Source organism: Thunnus thynnus, chromosome 22, assembly GCF_963924715.1.
Source record: "Thunnus thynnus chromosome 22, fThuThy2.1, whole genome shotgun sequence".
Taxonomy (NCBI): domain Eukaryota; kingdom Metazoa; phylum Chordata; class Actinopteri; order Scombriformes; family Scombridae; genus Thunnus; species Thunnus thynnus.
In genome coordinates, this window is record NC_089538.1 from 11,848,108 (window position 1) to 11,865,500 (window position 17,393).

Consider the following 17,393-nt stretch of genomic DNA (forward strand, 5'->3'; position numbering starts at 1 on the left):
GTTGATTCAGACCAGTAGGGCGGCCATTTTAAGAAGTTACTTCATTATATTCCTGCATGGCTGTTAAAAACACCCGCCTTATCTTTGTCCTGGTATTGAGCCCTTCAAATCAGTCACACTTGTAGGAATTTATGAAAGGCTGAGTGAGAAGGGGAAAATAAACAAGTAAAAAAAAATGTGCAAGAGCCTATAGATAGTGCTTTAGTATAGCAGTGTGCTGGTATGAAAGCTCCCAGGTGTTAAGTAAACCCAAATGAAGTGGAGGAAGCAATAAAAGCAGCTTCAAAGCTGTCCTATAATCTTGTCAGTTAGGGAGGACACCCACTAGCTGATACAGGATTCCTCACTGATTGATATCATTCATATCCCTGCTTCATAGAGTACCAGCAGTAAGTACACACCACAGCCTTGAGTCTTATTTTCTCCTTGCTTAAAGTACGTCATGATATACTGTAAAAGTGGGAGGTAAAGTGCCTTTAATGCATTAAGGTAATGCGGTGTGGGCACTGAAGAGTTTTTACAAGTGTGGTGTCTAAAAGTTTGGATCAATCCCCTGAAGTTGACGTTGAGAAGTCCAATAAACTCCTTCCCACTCACTCTGTGTCAGCTCTGCAGGTGTGCCATTAACTAAATGGTTTACAGCTTTTAAGTGTGTGTCACTGGCAGAGATGGATGACAAAATGATTCTCTTTACAGTTTACAATGCATCAGCAATGTAGGTGTAATTAAGACTGCCAGAACACTGACAGACACAGATGGTGTACTGTATATATACTGTACATATCTGAGAACCACCTGCACTCAAAAGCTTTACCCTTGATAACTGGTGGGTATCTTAATTTATGTGTGACTGTAGTTCTTGGACAGACATTAGTATTATCATTGCTTATTTTTGTGCTTACTAGCAAGGCCAACATGTGCATCTACATTGGATCAACGTTCAAGGTCTGCCGAAATCGCTACATGACTCTGGATATTTTATTAGGTCTGTGTTGAACTATGCATGCTTGAGAATCCTGTAGTAATAACTTTAACAGGCCAGATAATGACCTTCATGTAAGATTACTTTTGAAATACAATATTGCATGCAAACACCTCGTAAATATGTCTCAACATAGAAGCCAACAGTACTAGCCGCTGCTAATCACTGAAAACTGTCACAAAGCACAGATTCTGATGGTTTCACGATAATCTATGGTGGCAATAGCATGCCAAGAAATGTAGCTCCGCCAGCAAAATGTGAGGAGGAAGAAGACTGCTTGCTGATGTACGCATGCATGTAAACAATGCAGATTTCAACTTATTCAGAAAATGAGTGTTGCTGTTTTTGCATTTTATGGGGAAGAAAATGTATTCAACACTTTTACTAGGCCCCAAAGACACACACAATGTATTGTGATGAAAAACACTCAGTGTACCCATAAGAATCTCTAATCTTTAAATAGCAAAACTGTCTTTTACTGATTGTTAATACATCTCCCATCCATCCATCCATCCCTCTGTCGTCACACTACCTGTGGTGCCTCTGTCAAGAGCTCTGTTGGTTCCCCCTCCAGGAACTAAAGAAGTTTTTTGGATGACTTCCTGCCTGATCAAAGCATCAGACCACCCAAGCCACGCTGTGACCTCTTGCCCCGCGTCCGCCCTCCCCCCTGTGGGCACAAATACAAGGTTTGGCAATGGTGAGGGTGACCTTTCTAGACTCCCTCAGATGAAGGAAGGCAGCAGAATTATTTTTTGCCTGTCATGCCCTTATCTGTGTCTGGCTGTTGTTTGTTTTAAATTACATGGAAGAATGACTTTCCAGCAGACCAGGGTGGAGGAGAGGATTAAGGCAGAATAATGAAAATGAAGAAAAGAACTGCAGCGCAGACATTACAGTGTCTCCTCCATGCTGTGTTGAGCTGCTGTATCATATCTCATATGTAAAATATTATAAAAGGATTACTTGTGACCATGTGGCGCAGTCATGACTTTAAACATTATCTGCTCATTATTTTCTTTAAGGCTTTGCAAAGATCTTGCTTTTAGTTTTAAGTCACCAATCAACACTTAAAAGCTGATTAATTGTTTCAAGCATGCCGTACTGTTGTTTGTTATGCCCATGCAACGTAGCGCAGACTTCATTCATTTCCAAGCCTACCTTTCCGCACACAGGAGTTTATTTAAGGAGAGCCAAGACAGACAGTGTATCAAAGATGAAAGAACTTGTTTTGTTGTGAATACAGAGGCAGAGTAAAAATGATGAATATGAAAGAAAGATATTTTTCCCAAAGTGCTGCCTGAAGCCCCTGTGTAGCTGTAGCAAGAAAGGAAATAAAAGCAAGGTAGGCAGGGAGAGAGAATAAGGGGATGCTAATTGATAAGCCCTTTTACAGTCACTGACAAGCAGCATTTCATTACCCACGTACACTCCAAACCATTTCGCCAAGCCCTTCCACCACAATGCTTCCTGGCCTTATTGGATTTATCCAAAAATGTTTTTGCATCTGGGCTGAGCTTGGCAGTCCTTGGACAAAGCACATTTCCTGAGCCGGCAGCTGTAATGAACACAAGGGGATTATGGTCATAGTCTTGATTGGATGATGAATTAAGCTTGATGTGTGGGGATGGTGTCTGATTACAGACTGTGTGTTCTGTTACATCTTATAAAAATCTGCAAAAATTATGTGGCTTTACACAATAGGAGATGTGTTCTGGCTATATGTAATATAAAATGTGTGCCTTACTGAAGAAAGATAGTACTGTGTGTGCAGGCATGGACTGTTAAGGGGAGACGTGAGTATTTCATACAGTATTTTCATAACAGCTTATAACAGCTCATATTTGCTATTTTGTGATTTAGGCTTACTGTTATTTTTCTCTTGGTTATAGCCATGGTGATAACATTTAACAGTTTGGAAGAGGCCATGGATTATTGTGAATAGTATTTTTTTATTAGTCTATAGCCCCGTTATTCACGTTTATCTCCCATTTGCCAAAGTCAATTGTTGTTGAATGTTGCTAGTTTCCCACAGAATGTGTAAAAGCCAAGAATACACAATGGCATTATTTGTGATGTCACATGTGGTTTACACATCTCCAAGGTCTTAAAGCATATAGAGCACAATGATCTTCTACTGTCTGCCACAAAAATAGATTGTTTAGCTGTTAAACGAGAGCTTTGGGAGATAGGTTCCCTGTTGCAGTCTTTTGGACTCAGCAACTGGCCAATATAGATGCACACGTTTTCACAACAATTGCAACTATTCAACACCCAGTTTTATTCATGAACCTTTTTGTACTGAAAATGGCCAAATGAACACAATATATTCACAAGTTTCAATTACCGAGTACCCAGTCCTACGATATAATACCACTACTTATTGTCCTTTTATGCCCAATTTCATTGTAAAAGTGTAATCATAAACATGTAGTCATTAAGACGATAACAGATTTAAGAACATGAAAACTAACTTAAAGGTAGTTTTCTAAAGACAAACAGAGCAGTGCTACTATGGTATCATTTGTGGAGATAAACCCTGTAGAGCCATTGCTGAGACCCTTGTTGGTCAGATGATCTTGGTGATACTGTTTATCTTCTGCACCTTGAGCTGATGAATACAGTAGACACCAGGCAGAACAATTGTAATTCATTGGTTGACACTGAGCAGGGCTTGGGTCAGTGTGTGGAATAAAATTTTGGACGGTTCTGGTGCTATCCAAAGCTCAGTTGCTTAATGGAGCGCTAACATGCTGATACTTGCAGGGCACTCATAGTAGTATCCACATGATGTGTACTACATAATATGTCTTAGAGTTTCATGGGGATGCTTTTGATCACCCGTGGTGTGCAGCTCCCGAGGAGATCACAGTGCAGGCAGACAGTTCTTAGATCCTCCCTATAGGCAGGAGGCAGATGTGGCGGTGGAAGAGTAGGATGCCACCCAGTGTATTGCATCATAATATAGAAAATAGTCCAATCATTCATTCTTGTTTGACATTAATTTCACCTGGCATTGTTGCCATATTACATGTGTGTGTATAATCCCTATCTTGTGTATTCATATATTGCTGATTTTGTCTCGAACATTTTCCTTCACTGTGGTATCAGACCATGCTAACTAACACCACATTTAGGCAACACTGTCTAACGTTCTTCTTCTTCTTCAATATTTTGGTGGTGTCAGTTGGCAGATGTCATGAGACATGTTTTTAAAGGTGCAATATACAACACTGAGCCCCACTAGATGTCAGCAAACAACTATTTGCTATGTAAATATATAGTGGAGTAATGGCGTCCTGTGCAGTGAATGATGTCACACTCCCTCAGTGTGTGTTGTTATCAGAGCTTCTCCGTTCTGTGTTTTGATAGCTGGTCTGGCCACATGTGCATGTAAGTGCATGTGAGTCCCTCCCTGTGCTCCCCACATCCGTTTTCAACATGTCGGCCGGGTCACAAACTTTGTCACATTACAGCTAAACAGTACACTAAAATTTGTTTCTGAAAACATTCGAGGGGAGAAATAGGCAATGCACTAACAGAATCTTGATCCATATTTTATCAGCACTGCCTAGTTTGACAGTTTGATTTGAGTTTCATGAGCAGTGTGTTCAGATGCCACTATATTTTTTTTCCAACTTTATTGAGTAAACAACACTTGTTTTGGTCTGAGATGCTGGTGCTCTAGTGCGACATGTAGTGGGGCTGAATGTCGTTTATTGCACCTTTTAATGAGGTAGCAGGTGAGTGGTTCAGATGCTACCTCCTGTGGAATTCTGTTGATATACCTCTGACATCTGATCACTAGATGTATTCTGGCTCATCCAATGATAATACAAAAAAAATTCAGGTGGGAGGGTTCAGATCTGCTATTTAATGTGCCTCGACATGATCCAACTCTAAAAGTCACATTAGAAAGAGACTTCTGCCCTCTTTATGGAAATGAGTATTAAATAAGCATTCACACATACAATTTATGCTGTGTTACACTATTCTTGCGCTGTGACTCTTCAACTTCAAGCCGTCATGTTTTCACTGAAGGGACTGTGCTACCCATGGGGTCCATTCATTCTGCTTCTCAGCACTAGCACAGAGCTTCACTTCCTCTCTCACTCCCTTTGGGATCGTGTAGGCCTGCAGTTTATTCACCATATCTCTAATTGCCATTAAGGGAGCCTCTAACTCTCGTTGCATGTAGCTCTGTACTAGCCCACAATGGACATTTCCATGAGTAAATCCAACATTAGGGAATTAATTAGGCAGAAAAAAATGGGTCATAAGAGTGCTAACGACAGGATAACAAGGCACCAAGTCTTATTTGGTGCTCACCAGACGTAGCATACAACTGGGAAGATGCAGAATGCTAATTAGCTTTAGAGCTTAGCTATGGCCCATTTTCATCTGTGACAGTATTTTATGTCCAGGATATTGTTCATGTTGTAACGTTTTAGCAATATAGCATGTTTACATAATTTTAAAACCTTGGCTGTTCAATGTAGAAACTGCCATACCGGAAAGCAGACTTTATATGCATTTTGCATTACTTATCATAAACACAAATACTTTAGGAGGTTTTGTAAAAGGATTCTTAAGGGAAAGGTTTTATGTTCAGATTATTAAAGCAGCAATAAGGGCCACTGAGGGCAGCAGAACAAATTGTAAACATAACATTAGGTGCTTTTGAACCGGAGGAACTTTTCATAGTTCTAAGAACTGTTGGAGGAACTACCCCCTTTTTATTGTGTCCGCACTGCAGGAACTGGGAATGATCATAGATCTTGGAACGCCGTTTTGAGGGACGTTTTTAGCTCCTACTTCAATGTAGGTACTGTGAGAGAGATTTAAGTAGTTGTCATTTGACATATTTCTTGTATATATTATATATTCTATAAGTGTTGTTCTCAAACTAAAGGGTCGATGCAAGTCTGTTATACAATGCCTGCTCTACATACCTACATTTATTTTAAACTTAGCCCCTTGTGTAAAATGAGACGGTTGACTGTATGTAAGTTATTCAGCCTCTGTTTAACAGTGAGTTTATGTTGTTGTACTTTTGTCTGAGCCAATGATAAGACAAATCATAGTTATGTAGATTTCTATGTCTATTTAATGTGTTGATGACCTGACAAGCCTTTAGAGGACAGTGGTGTATGTTCTTCAACCCAATGTGTAGTAATGTCACTGTGTTATTGTGGCATATATGTTTGTGAAGAAATCCTACTCCTAGGCTAGTTGAACTCTTGACCCTTGCTTCTACCTGACCCGGGGTTTTTTTACTAACCTTTAGGGTTAGGTATAGATAATTTTGATTCTATACAGGGGTACTTAAGAGCTGGCTGAGTGCCAAGTCGCCAGAGAGAAAAGGTAATTCTAGGTGGTATGATGGTTATTTACACTTCCAGCAGACACAGAGCAACATTAACATTCATATGGAGTTTCTGGTGACCCATTAAATGTAAATCCAATATTCACTCTCCCTTTAGCTCTGTTTTGGACTCCACCAACTCCTGAGGGAAATATAGGGCTATTTAACTGCTAAATGCTCTGTTATGTTCAGAAGCTAGTTGCTAACTTGCCATTTGGTGATGGGCTAGTAATGTACAGTGTCTTTATCAGAGCTGTTTTACTCAAAAATTAGCGCCTGCCGCTGTTTTTAGGAGAAAAAAAAACCTGACAGAAACAAGGTTGAGACTGAACCAAAGCTAAATTTGTGGGTCATAAAACCAAATGATTAGCTGAATGATGCTATGGTAACTTAAAGTAACCATCCATACAATGTGCAAAATGTATTTGCCAGCACAAGATTTATATTCAGTTTGTGACTGCAACCTCTGTTTAGAGATCTCACATAATGTTATTGGTCGTCGGATAGGGCTAAGTGAAACCATGAAACCATGAAAAGGCACCTGATCTAAGGTCCACCAATGACTGAGTCATTTCTGTGTCATCTCCTGTGGCCTTTTTGCTCGACTCAAATTGATGCTTTCTTTTACATTTGGTGCAGAAGATTGTGTTGATACATGCTATGACTTGAACTAGCAATTGCACAGGTGGAAAAGTTTAATCAGCAGTTAGCTAGCTAACTTTATTTTACTGTTGAAGTCAAGCTGCTTTTCCTTGTTACTCACCTGCTCCATCAGCTCACCACATCCAGGAAGCATGAAGTGGCTGAGAAATTTATAAGACCAATTATATTTTGTCATCTCTTTTGCTTCCTGTCTTGTCCCCTTCCTCCAGTGCACTACCCTATTATTCATCAAACTATTCCATGACCACAGGAGAAAAGGGAAGTTCATTATTTAGATGACTGGTCGAGAGCAATTTGGCTGCGTCATCCTTGTCTGTAGGGTTTTCTTTTGTATTGAGTGCTTAATTGTGGACTCTTACTATAGGTTTGGTGACGGCTACACAGTGATTGTGAGAGTTGGTGGCTCTCCTCCTGCCTTGAAGCCGGTCGAGGACTTTGTCCAGTTGACCTTCCCAGGCAGCACCCTGACAGAGAAGCATCACAACACACTGCAATATCAGCTCCCATACACACAGGGAGCTTTGGCCAACATCTTCAGTCAGTTCACCACCCATCAACAGAGGCTGGGCGTGGAGGATTACTCTGTGTCCCAGACCACACTGGATCAGGTATGACCCAAAAAATGGGATTAGTGATAGGACATTTTTGTTTCCCTTAAACTACTTTGTCTTACATTCTTCTTTAAGTAATTATGTGTGATATATCATAATTTCATTTCAGCAATGTGACTGGTACAACATCAAGGATGTATTTGTTCTTTGTTTTATTCACCACTGTTTTATGTGAGGAAATTGCATGAATAAACCAAAAACTGTTTTGGTTAGTTGCTTTGTTAATGCCAAGGAAAAAAAACCTCTTTAAACGAGTAATACAACACACCAAAACAAACAGGTAGGACACAGATGCAGACTGAGCACAATACAGCTTTGTTCAACTTAGATTTGTGGAATCTACCCATACGCCACTATAACATTTGGCCCTAACTGACATATATAAAGGACAGGATGACAGGTTGTAACAAGCTACTTTAGAAGTTACTGTGGAGAAATTGCTGCTGCAGATTTCAGGCATTGATGAAGGATATTGAGTTGAACTTATGACGTGATGTGAATCTGAATTTATTTCACTTCTTTGCTTTTCAGAATCCATTTTTTAAACATCTAAATTTTACATTTTTCTCATAATACTTGGAGGTTTAAGTGCTCGAACACTTACAGTAACCATCTGCAGGAGAGTACATGCACTGCATACCTGTAGACTAACTTTAAGTATTCATGTTTTAAAGTTTTACTTTTACAGAGAAACATGCTGTTCTTATTTTTGATGCCTGTCTGTCACACCAGCTGTTGAAAATGCCCTGGGAAATCATTCCTTTAAAAAGTTTGGAAACTCTGACATGTTCTCAACACAACAGGTTGCAGTACCAGTAGTGCATCTCATAGCTGATTATTAAATATGAATTAGATGATTTGCCCCAATGTCTCACTTCTCTCTCAGTCAACAGAACCCATGATATTTCTAGAGGTGTATATAATGTCACTTTGACCAACATTACATAGTATTGTAATCCAAGGTGAAGATAAAAATGAATCTACCAAAATATTCCATCCATTGTTACTATGACAGAAAGCCAAAAATGAAAGTATTCCAGTCTCTCTATCATCCTTTCTACCATCACAATATGGTAGCAAAACATATTCACAAAGACAAAAAAGAGGAAAAACATGCACAACATTAGCAATTATACACCGGTTCCTTGAGATCCAAAACCACCATTTCAGCTTTGGGTATTCGTAATCTGAATCATAGAAGAGGATTACGTTTCTTAAACCTTATTTTTTCCAAAGGTTTGTTCTTGTCACAGAGGCGGTGATGACACATTTTCCTTAACCCTGGTGTAGTATTATTAATGCTCCCTCTAAATCCAGTTGGAAAAGTTGTTGGAGCCAAAAAAAACAGCACAATTCAACTTCAAATGTAACTTCTGACATGGGCAAAATTTAGGCACTCTGTAGAGTATCTGGGGCCATGTTATCTTGTCCTTCTGTAATTCTGTGGCATGCCAGCGCAGTTTAACAGATCATTAGGTCATCAATCAATGCATTCAGCATTTTAGTGTGTCGGTTTAGTTCAGGATAAGGTTCTAAAGATCTATTATTGCCTACACATTGCCTTCTCCCTTTTAGACTATCTGACTGACCAGTGAGGACTACACAGAGTTTGTGTAGCCAAGATAGTTCAGCTGCCAGGCCCCAGTATTGATCAAGAATCTGGATTTTTTTTCAATGTTCAAAGCTCCTTCAGCCAGTGCTTTTCTAATTCCACCCCAAGTGCAATAGCTAGACCACCAGATTGGTGAAATAAACCAAGCCCTGCATGTTATAGACTGGCTTCATCATGTGTTTTCCAAATGGCCCCAGAGACCTGATGCAATCAGGCACACACTCAGAGGTGAGTGTGAGTGTGTCTGGTTTTGCAAGCCTGCCATTAGCTCAGCAGCAGATGACCAGGTGGGAGGTGAGGATGACCTCTGAGGGGCCCAGAAAGGTCATTGGTCCGCTCCATGGGGATAAAAAAAAATCCATCTCTTATTTTCCAGACAGATATGTGATATCTGGACTGTACATTTATCTGTGCTGCGGCAATGTTGTTTTTTCCCCCCTTACTATAAATCAAATTATCCGATAAAAAGAATACTACAGGGATGTTACAGTAAGCATTTCATTATCGATAAGATCCCCTCGTGGATAACCCCTAATTCAAATCCTTCTTTTATAGGACAATTAGCCTATTACTGTGACAAGAAAGGAATTTATGTAAAGCTTGATGCTGAAATTTAGTCGTTTTTCACTTATTTACTGTCAGATTTGGTTTCTCATAAAGGATTTTTAGCAGAACCCTATTCCTTCTTCACGGATCATTGGGGTTCAACCATACTATAACCTCCAACGTTGCGTAATTTATATTTTAACCTTTTTGACAACTTGCCCTACATTCAACACTGGTCAATATTTACCAGATCACAGGCAGTAAATAAATCATACTTGGACCAGGAGGTCACAGTATTAAAACACAGGGGAGAACTGGAGAACCTGTGGAGACCCAGACAGTCACCTTTCAGCTGGTGATTTATAGAGAAGAGCCTTGACCTATAGTATAACACCCGACTTGCACTACAATTAATATTGATCCAAACAGCCTGGAGCTTAGGCGTTAACACTGATGGCCAAGACAGTAGAGAGCAAACAGAGCATTTGAAAGGAAAATGTGACTTTCTTAACTGTCTTTTGGAAGGAGATTGCATGATAAGAATGTAAAATATTTGCTACTTTGTGTTTGGACAGTGACCCATATTCAACCTTGTCACTACTGCACCACTGAAGCAGCTTACCTTTTAGTTCAATAATATATGTATGTAGTCTTAATTATCTCTTACACTTCCCTGCATTCTTATGATTAACTCAAATGTTCTTTAACATCAATATATGTGGCTTCATTAAATACTTTTTAGCTTCATTAAAACCCATAAAATTTAAATAATGTTAAGTAATCTGACCTCTGAATGACCATTTCTGCCCCTATATCACTTTGTCTCTGTTACTGTGTCAAAAAACTAAGTAATAATGTTACAATCCTATTACCTCCTAATTTAAGTAGAATCAAATATAACCCGTATTATAGATGCCAAGATAATTGATTTTAAAGTCAAAATAATTATAAAAATATAAATTATGGGTTAATGATTATGTGCAATTTTGCTAACAAGCTAATGTGACTGATTGGTGGCTTGACAATTAATATATGTAATTTTAATGCATGTAGTATGCATCAGTTCATGTCAATTAGTAATTTATTGTAAAATAATACTTAAAGCTGCACTAATCAATATTTTGATATTAACAATGGCTCAAATGACAATGTGTAATTTAAAGGGGTTGGTTGTAGTGACAAATCCACAGTAAACTGTCACCCAAATCAACAGTTCCCCTCAGCTCTACAGTGCTTCTTAGCAGCTTTTAGCTCGTGTTTTGGTTTAGCAGCTGCAACTTTACTGTTTTGAGTCACTCTCACCTTGTTTCCGGCTGCAGCTCGCGGCAGTTTTCAAAGAGAAATCTCTAAAAACCTACTGCACACTACCTGGCCAGCATCAAACAGCAGACAGACAAAATTTGCAACTAGCTGGTGTACAGTGGAGAACTTTGTTGCTAAAGAGACAGATATATCACTCAGGGGTTGGTGGAGACCAAAACAGGGCTAAAAGGAGAATTAATTTCAGACTTTGGATGAACAGACTATAAAGCAAGATCTTCTCTGAAGAATATTTCAGAGTCAGTGTAGTATCATGGCTGACCATAGACATATAAAAATAGCCATTTCACATTCTGCAAGGACTCCTTTGATATACAGGAGAGGTTAATTGGGTGATTCAACGTCCTTCCCCTCTTCTGTTCTGCCTCAACGGACATTAAATAAACACCCAAATGCACCCGCTGTAATGTAATTAAAGCCTGTATCCATATGTTATTAGGAAAATGCCACTCAACAGCACTGGTGCATGACGTTCAGGTCGTGAATGGATGGCTGGCTAAATACAAAAAGGGTACATTATGTGGAAAATCCCATCACAAAGCAGGGGATACATTTACTATGGTCATCTCAGTCAAAATTGCTGTCAACTGCACCATTTACAAATCTCTTTATTGTGTTAGGATTTTTTGCAGAGACTTAAATACAAACAGTAGAAATTCTGTGCCGAGTCTATAGCCTTGACTATGAATGTGAAATGATGTGCATGCCTCAGCACATCAAGCCGATATCACCCAGTGGCAGGGTCAGAGGCCAAGAGAGATGGGTGGAGGGTGTATTTGTTGCTACTGTCATTCTTATCCTCTTATTCATTCTCCCCTGATAAGATGCCTTGACAGCTGTGACCTTGATACACACTGCTGATGGTCTGACATCACACAAACAGAAGCTTACTTTAGCCTCGGGCGTAGTAGCTTGCTCCTTAGTTACAAGGTAGTTTGCTGTTTTGCTTTTTCCACACCCAACTAGCCAACAATAAACTTGGCAATTACAATGTCTTGATCAGGAAGCTTTACATATGTACATACCAAATTCCAATAAAATAATAGTCGAACCGATACTGTTATTTGTTTAGATACAAATTTTGCTAATGCCTTGAAAATACCGTATATAAAGTGACAAACATTTTACCTTAGAATTGGACTAAGGACTGTAATCTCCTCTTGTAGAACAAGGTCTTTTACTGGAAGGATAACAATTTGATTCCTGGAAATCCCCAAACAATTTGACTGCTAAGTCTAGACTTGAGTTGAACAGTGAAGGTGCACAAATAGATATATAAAAACAACCTAGCACCACCTAGCACTTGTGCGCATCTCTGCTGGTTGCCTAGGAAACTTCAAATGAGATGAAACCTGTTAATAAATAAGCTTTAGAGATGCTTCTAGATTTTTAAACTTTGGACAGAGCCAGGGCAGCTGTTTTTCCCCTGACTTCCAGCTTTGGATCTAAGTTAATCGCCTCCTGACTTTACCTCCATTATCGCACAGACACGAGAGTTACATCAATCTTCTCGTCTAACTCTCAGCAAGAAAGTGAATGACTATTTCCCAAAATGTCTATAAATATGTATATATGTATATAAATCCATATAGCCTATCAAAGTTTAAAAACTTCCTGTCCACATTTTCACTACCATAGATATGAGCCTGTTTCATTTATGGGCTAGTGTGCAGCTATGAAAGAGATTTGAGATGGATCTCATTAATCTGTGAGGCCTTGTTTCTGGTGGAATTGGTCTGGATATTTTTTTCTTTTTTTTTCCTTTAAGATTTTAAATATAATCTAGTAATTCACATGTCCTTTTATGTCCACACAGCCACTGAAAAGCTTTTGATGAAAAAGCAATGCTCTTATCATTTTATATGATCCTCTTTGTTGCTTTCTCTGTAGAATGAAAATCCTTAACACAACAGACAATGAATGCTGAGAGAGTAAAAAGCCTGGACTACACTGATGTTTACAGCACAATGAAATACACACTGCTTTTTATGAACGCCATAGGATTGATTTCTTCTGACATTAAATGGGCATCACAGAGAGAAGAATGATTGTTTTATTCTCTTTCTCAGTTGGTCAAAGATGTCAAACTGACATTCACTGTGTGAGCCTAGACGCACACTTGATGCTTCATAGCCCTTGTCTGGCAACTCATTCACATGCGCCCTGTTGTCTGTACCACTATTTCTGTTTGTTTTAGAGGCAGAAGCGAGGGAGAGCAAAAATGAGATGGGTAGAGAAATGTCCACAGGCCCCTCAGCACTCTGTGTATTATCAGTTTTTATCTTGCCTTTGCCTTTAAGTACCACTCTCTCTACATTGACATTCCAGGTCTTCGTGAATTTTGCGAAGCACCAGCATGGAGAGGAGGACTCTCAGGCCTATGACAACCCAGTGGACACCTCAGATGAGGTGCCAATGAAGTCTGTGACGACCTCCAGAGAAATGTCAGAGAAGGCGTAACGCCCATAAGAAGATCATCACATATTGCACTTAAAGTAGATCAGCAAGATACCTCAAACAAAACCAAATGGATGTGATTTTGCACTGATGAAATGATGTGTATATGAAAAAAACAAAACGCCAAATCACCACGCCTGACATTGGTCAACAGTACCAAACATGTCTTGACATAACTGATCCAAAACTATAAATGTCTAAATCTGTGGTGAATGATTCTCCATGTCTGCAGCACTCATTCTATTGCCTTCACCTAAATCCTAACTTATTTATTTTCACTTTAACAAATGAAAAAAATCTGCCAGTACAGTGTGAACATTTCAACTTGTCTCCAGTAGAAACTGACCTGTTTCAAGAATTTTCCAAAGATGAGTGTCTGTCTCTTGACACAAGAAAGAATAAGGCCGGTTACTGCACTAGAATCAAGAAAAATGAAACTAGATTTTAGAAAATACTTGTAATAGGTCAATTTGCATTTGAAACAAGGTGAAATATTCTCTACTGGCAGATTTATTTTCACTTATTCTACAGTAAGGAAAATAAACTTCAAGAACAGAATTACATACAAAAATGACTTGATAAGAAGGATATATTTGCAGTGTACAATCAAGCAGCTGGAATGCGGCATTTCTCTGATAAAACTCCACCTGAGTTTTGTTTGGAATATGTTGCTCACCTCTATATACCTCAGGAGGGTGTAATGGCCAAATTTTCCTTAGAAAGCATCATGCATTGCACAGCACTTAGTATACCTCAGGATTGTACTTCAAATTTAATTATATTTTAGATTTTATGAGTTGTTTACATTTGCTATTGTTTATAATAATGATTTTAAAAAGAAATTTAAAAAAAAAAAAGAAAAACAAGCACTGATGTGTTTTCATACCAAAGATTGGCATGGATTTGTTGGAGCTGAGGATGGTGTGATCAGGCCAGATGTTTGACTCACAACTGCTAAAAAATGCCGGATCACTTATGTTGACATTTATCGACATATCAAAAAATATCATCAAGCAACTAATATAGGAATTTTTTGTCAACACAAATGGGGTTAAACCACAGTTAGTTTCAAACCCGTATTGTGATTTGCTGACAGGCATTCCAGTGATAACTACTGAGCAAAAAGTGATTAAAAAATACCCTGTCAGATATGTTGGCCTTGAATGTATCATTGAGCCTCCAATTTGCTGTAGATGATGTTTAATGAAAGACACTGAGGTTATAGCAGTGGGAAAATACAGAGTCAGTCTGAGTCAACCAGTTGAATCAAACATGTTGAGTCCGCAAGAAAGACGGCACATCACATCTCCGCACCAACCACAGCTTACAGGTAGCCGCCACTCAGGGCCTTTCTGATGCTGCATTACAGGCAGAGATCATGACTGCAAGTGGACACATCAGAAATATTTCTCAAGAACTACTGATGAATGTATGCGTAAGCACAGATTTATATTTAATGACATTTTTAATGTGTTGCTTGGCTGGATGTATCTATTTTATTTATCATATTTCTTTGCAGAATCTCAATGAACTTTAAAACTGTTCATTATTTAGTCATAGGATGTGCTGGTATTGGCACTGCTGTGTTAATCTACAACCACCAGAGTCCAGTGCCAATATCACAGATTATAGCACCTTTTAACTGAAAACTCTTTAACAACCAATGATAACTATGCATAGCTACATGCCTTATTTACAATATAAAATATATTGTCATGCAAGTGTATACATTTCCTTAGAATAAACCATTTGCTAAGTCCCACCCCACTTATTGTTGCTATGCCTGTTGCTTGTTGCTACGCTTTCTGTTCTCGCCAAGTCCCCAGGAACAACTCTGGGCTGTGAGGCAATTTTGATTTAGTGAATACAAAAAACAGTGAATACACTTTTAAAATTAGTTTCCTCCCTTTGGTCCAAGAAAATTTGGAAAGTCTAGAAGAGCTAACCGTTGACTTTGTTGATTGAAATGGCAACAGTTGCTAGAAAATTCAGCATTGTCATAATGGGTCAGTTATGTTCAGGGAAGGGGTTTAGTGAATGGTCAGTTGGGAAACAGCCCCATTATTTCAGTTGTTGATCGTAAGAAGAAGAGAAATACAGCAACAAAAATGTAAACTATAAAATGACCTTTGTTATTAATTATATATAATATTTTTGAATTCAATTATACAACATAGCAGTAATATGATGGGGTGTTACAAATTTTGGACAAATAATATCTGCAAAAAAACAAGACTGTCCTCCCAAGAAAAACGACCTAATAGGTCATAATGTCAGACGCCATAAACAACCTATAGTTACATTTGAGTGACAGACACCATCATCATAATTCTGACCTGGAAAAGTAGCACATTTCAGATGATGTTATATGAGGTGACATATTCAGAGGTGGCTGGTTGGGTGGGTGGTTAGATCCTAACTTGCAAAAAGTGGACTTTGCTTCCAACCACAAGTGTCACGTTTCCAACTGCAAATTGGGACAATTTGTTTTAAAAACGTAACTACCATTGTTGTGGTGCTTACTGTAGCCATGACAACGAAGGTTGCCTAACTTTAACATCACGTTTCAAGTAATCATTTTAACCCAAACCGTGATCATTTCCTAAATCTAATGGAGTGTTTTTTGTGCTAAACCTAACCAGACCTTAACCACAGCGTTGTCACATCATAAAACATTATTTTTTTAACAGTGATTTGTAACGGTTTTGGAAAGCACATACAAATGATGTTGTCCTGCTGATTACTGCCCATAGAGGCGCATGATTAGCAGACGCTCTGATGTGTCGTTCTGGAGTGCACATGGTCGAATGACCTATTTGGTCGTTAGACGACTTGTTGAAAAAAAACCTGAAAAATGGTCTACACTGCACCTTGTATCCCACTCAGGAATGTTTACATGCACTTTGGATTCACTGTAAAGAGACATTCATAGCTACTTTCTTACAGTTTAAACATTCACTACTGTACTGTACAACATTGAGAGATTGTAAGTGTCCTAATGATAAAAACACAAAACCTCTTACCTTATGCAGCTTAAATTACTTTGTACTGAACTCTGTCCACAGAATGTAAATAATTCTCTTATTCTCCCCTCGCAGGCGCTCAGGTTTCCTTGCAGAGCTTGACATAATTTGTATGCTGTGCTAAGTCCTCACATTACTATCTTGCCTGTTGCGAAGAATAATGAATCTTATTTGTACTGAGTATTGCTTCATGCCAAGACAAATGATTAAACATTTGCACAAACTGTAATGCGACTCCAATTTTAATGTTTGTACACTGCTGTATTTGTCCACTGATTCATCAGGTCCTAGTTTGAAAGTTTCATGAGTTTAACTTTCTACTTGCTGTTTTTTCATCTTATCCTTCCTTTCACTCAGTCATGTCTTTCACTTTGAGTCTAGCTTTCAGTTGCAGGCTCACATTTGTTGAGTCTCTCTTACATCTGTCCACCATGGGATGCCAGAATACAGACAGCACCACAGTGGGTAAGGCATTTTATTTCACATTTAGTGAAGTGGTTCCTCGAAGGGGAAGAGACATTTTTTTTCTGCCAGATACCCAAGAATGAATTCATTTTCTTGTCAAACTATCATACAGAAACTTTTATTGGGAGGTCTTTCATTGTAATTTACTTTTTTTCGGCAAATTCAAAGCTACTATGCCTTAGGTTGAACCAATCATTTTCTCTTTTTCATTTGAATATCTCAACATATATAGCTCTTGTTTTGGGATCGACTGTCCTCCAATAATCCAAAAATTCATTAAGGCATATCTCAGTTTTCTGTAATCCTGAAGATCTTTCCGATATCAATGTCCTGTATTTCCCCTCTGGAT

The 17,393-nt window shown here is 38.7% G+C and overlaps 1 protein-coding gene across 5 annotated transcripts in view; it reads left to right on the forward strand.

Annotated features, from left to right (window-relative positions):
* LOC137175098 (phospholipid-transporting ATPase ABCA1-like) overlaps positions 1-16,808 on the forward strand; it is a 186,556-nt gene extending 169,748 nt beyond the window's left edge. For 4 of the 5 annotated variants that reach the window (XM_067580790.1, XM_067580789.1, XM_067580791.1 and 1 more), the window contains 2 exons: positions 7,375-7,618; positions 13,428-16,808. In XM_067580790.1, coding sequence (XP_067436891.1) covers positions 7,375-7,618; positions 13,428-13,559 — 376 coding nt within the window. In that variant the 3' untranslated portion in view covers positions 13,560-16,808. Of the gene's footprint in view, positions 1-1,556; positions 1,683-7,374; positions 7,619-13,427 lie in introns of those variants that run through there. The other variant, XR_010925572.1, reaches the window with a different exon arrangement.
* Positions 16,809-17,393: the final 585 nt, after the last annotated feature.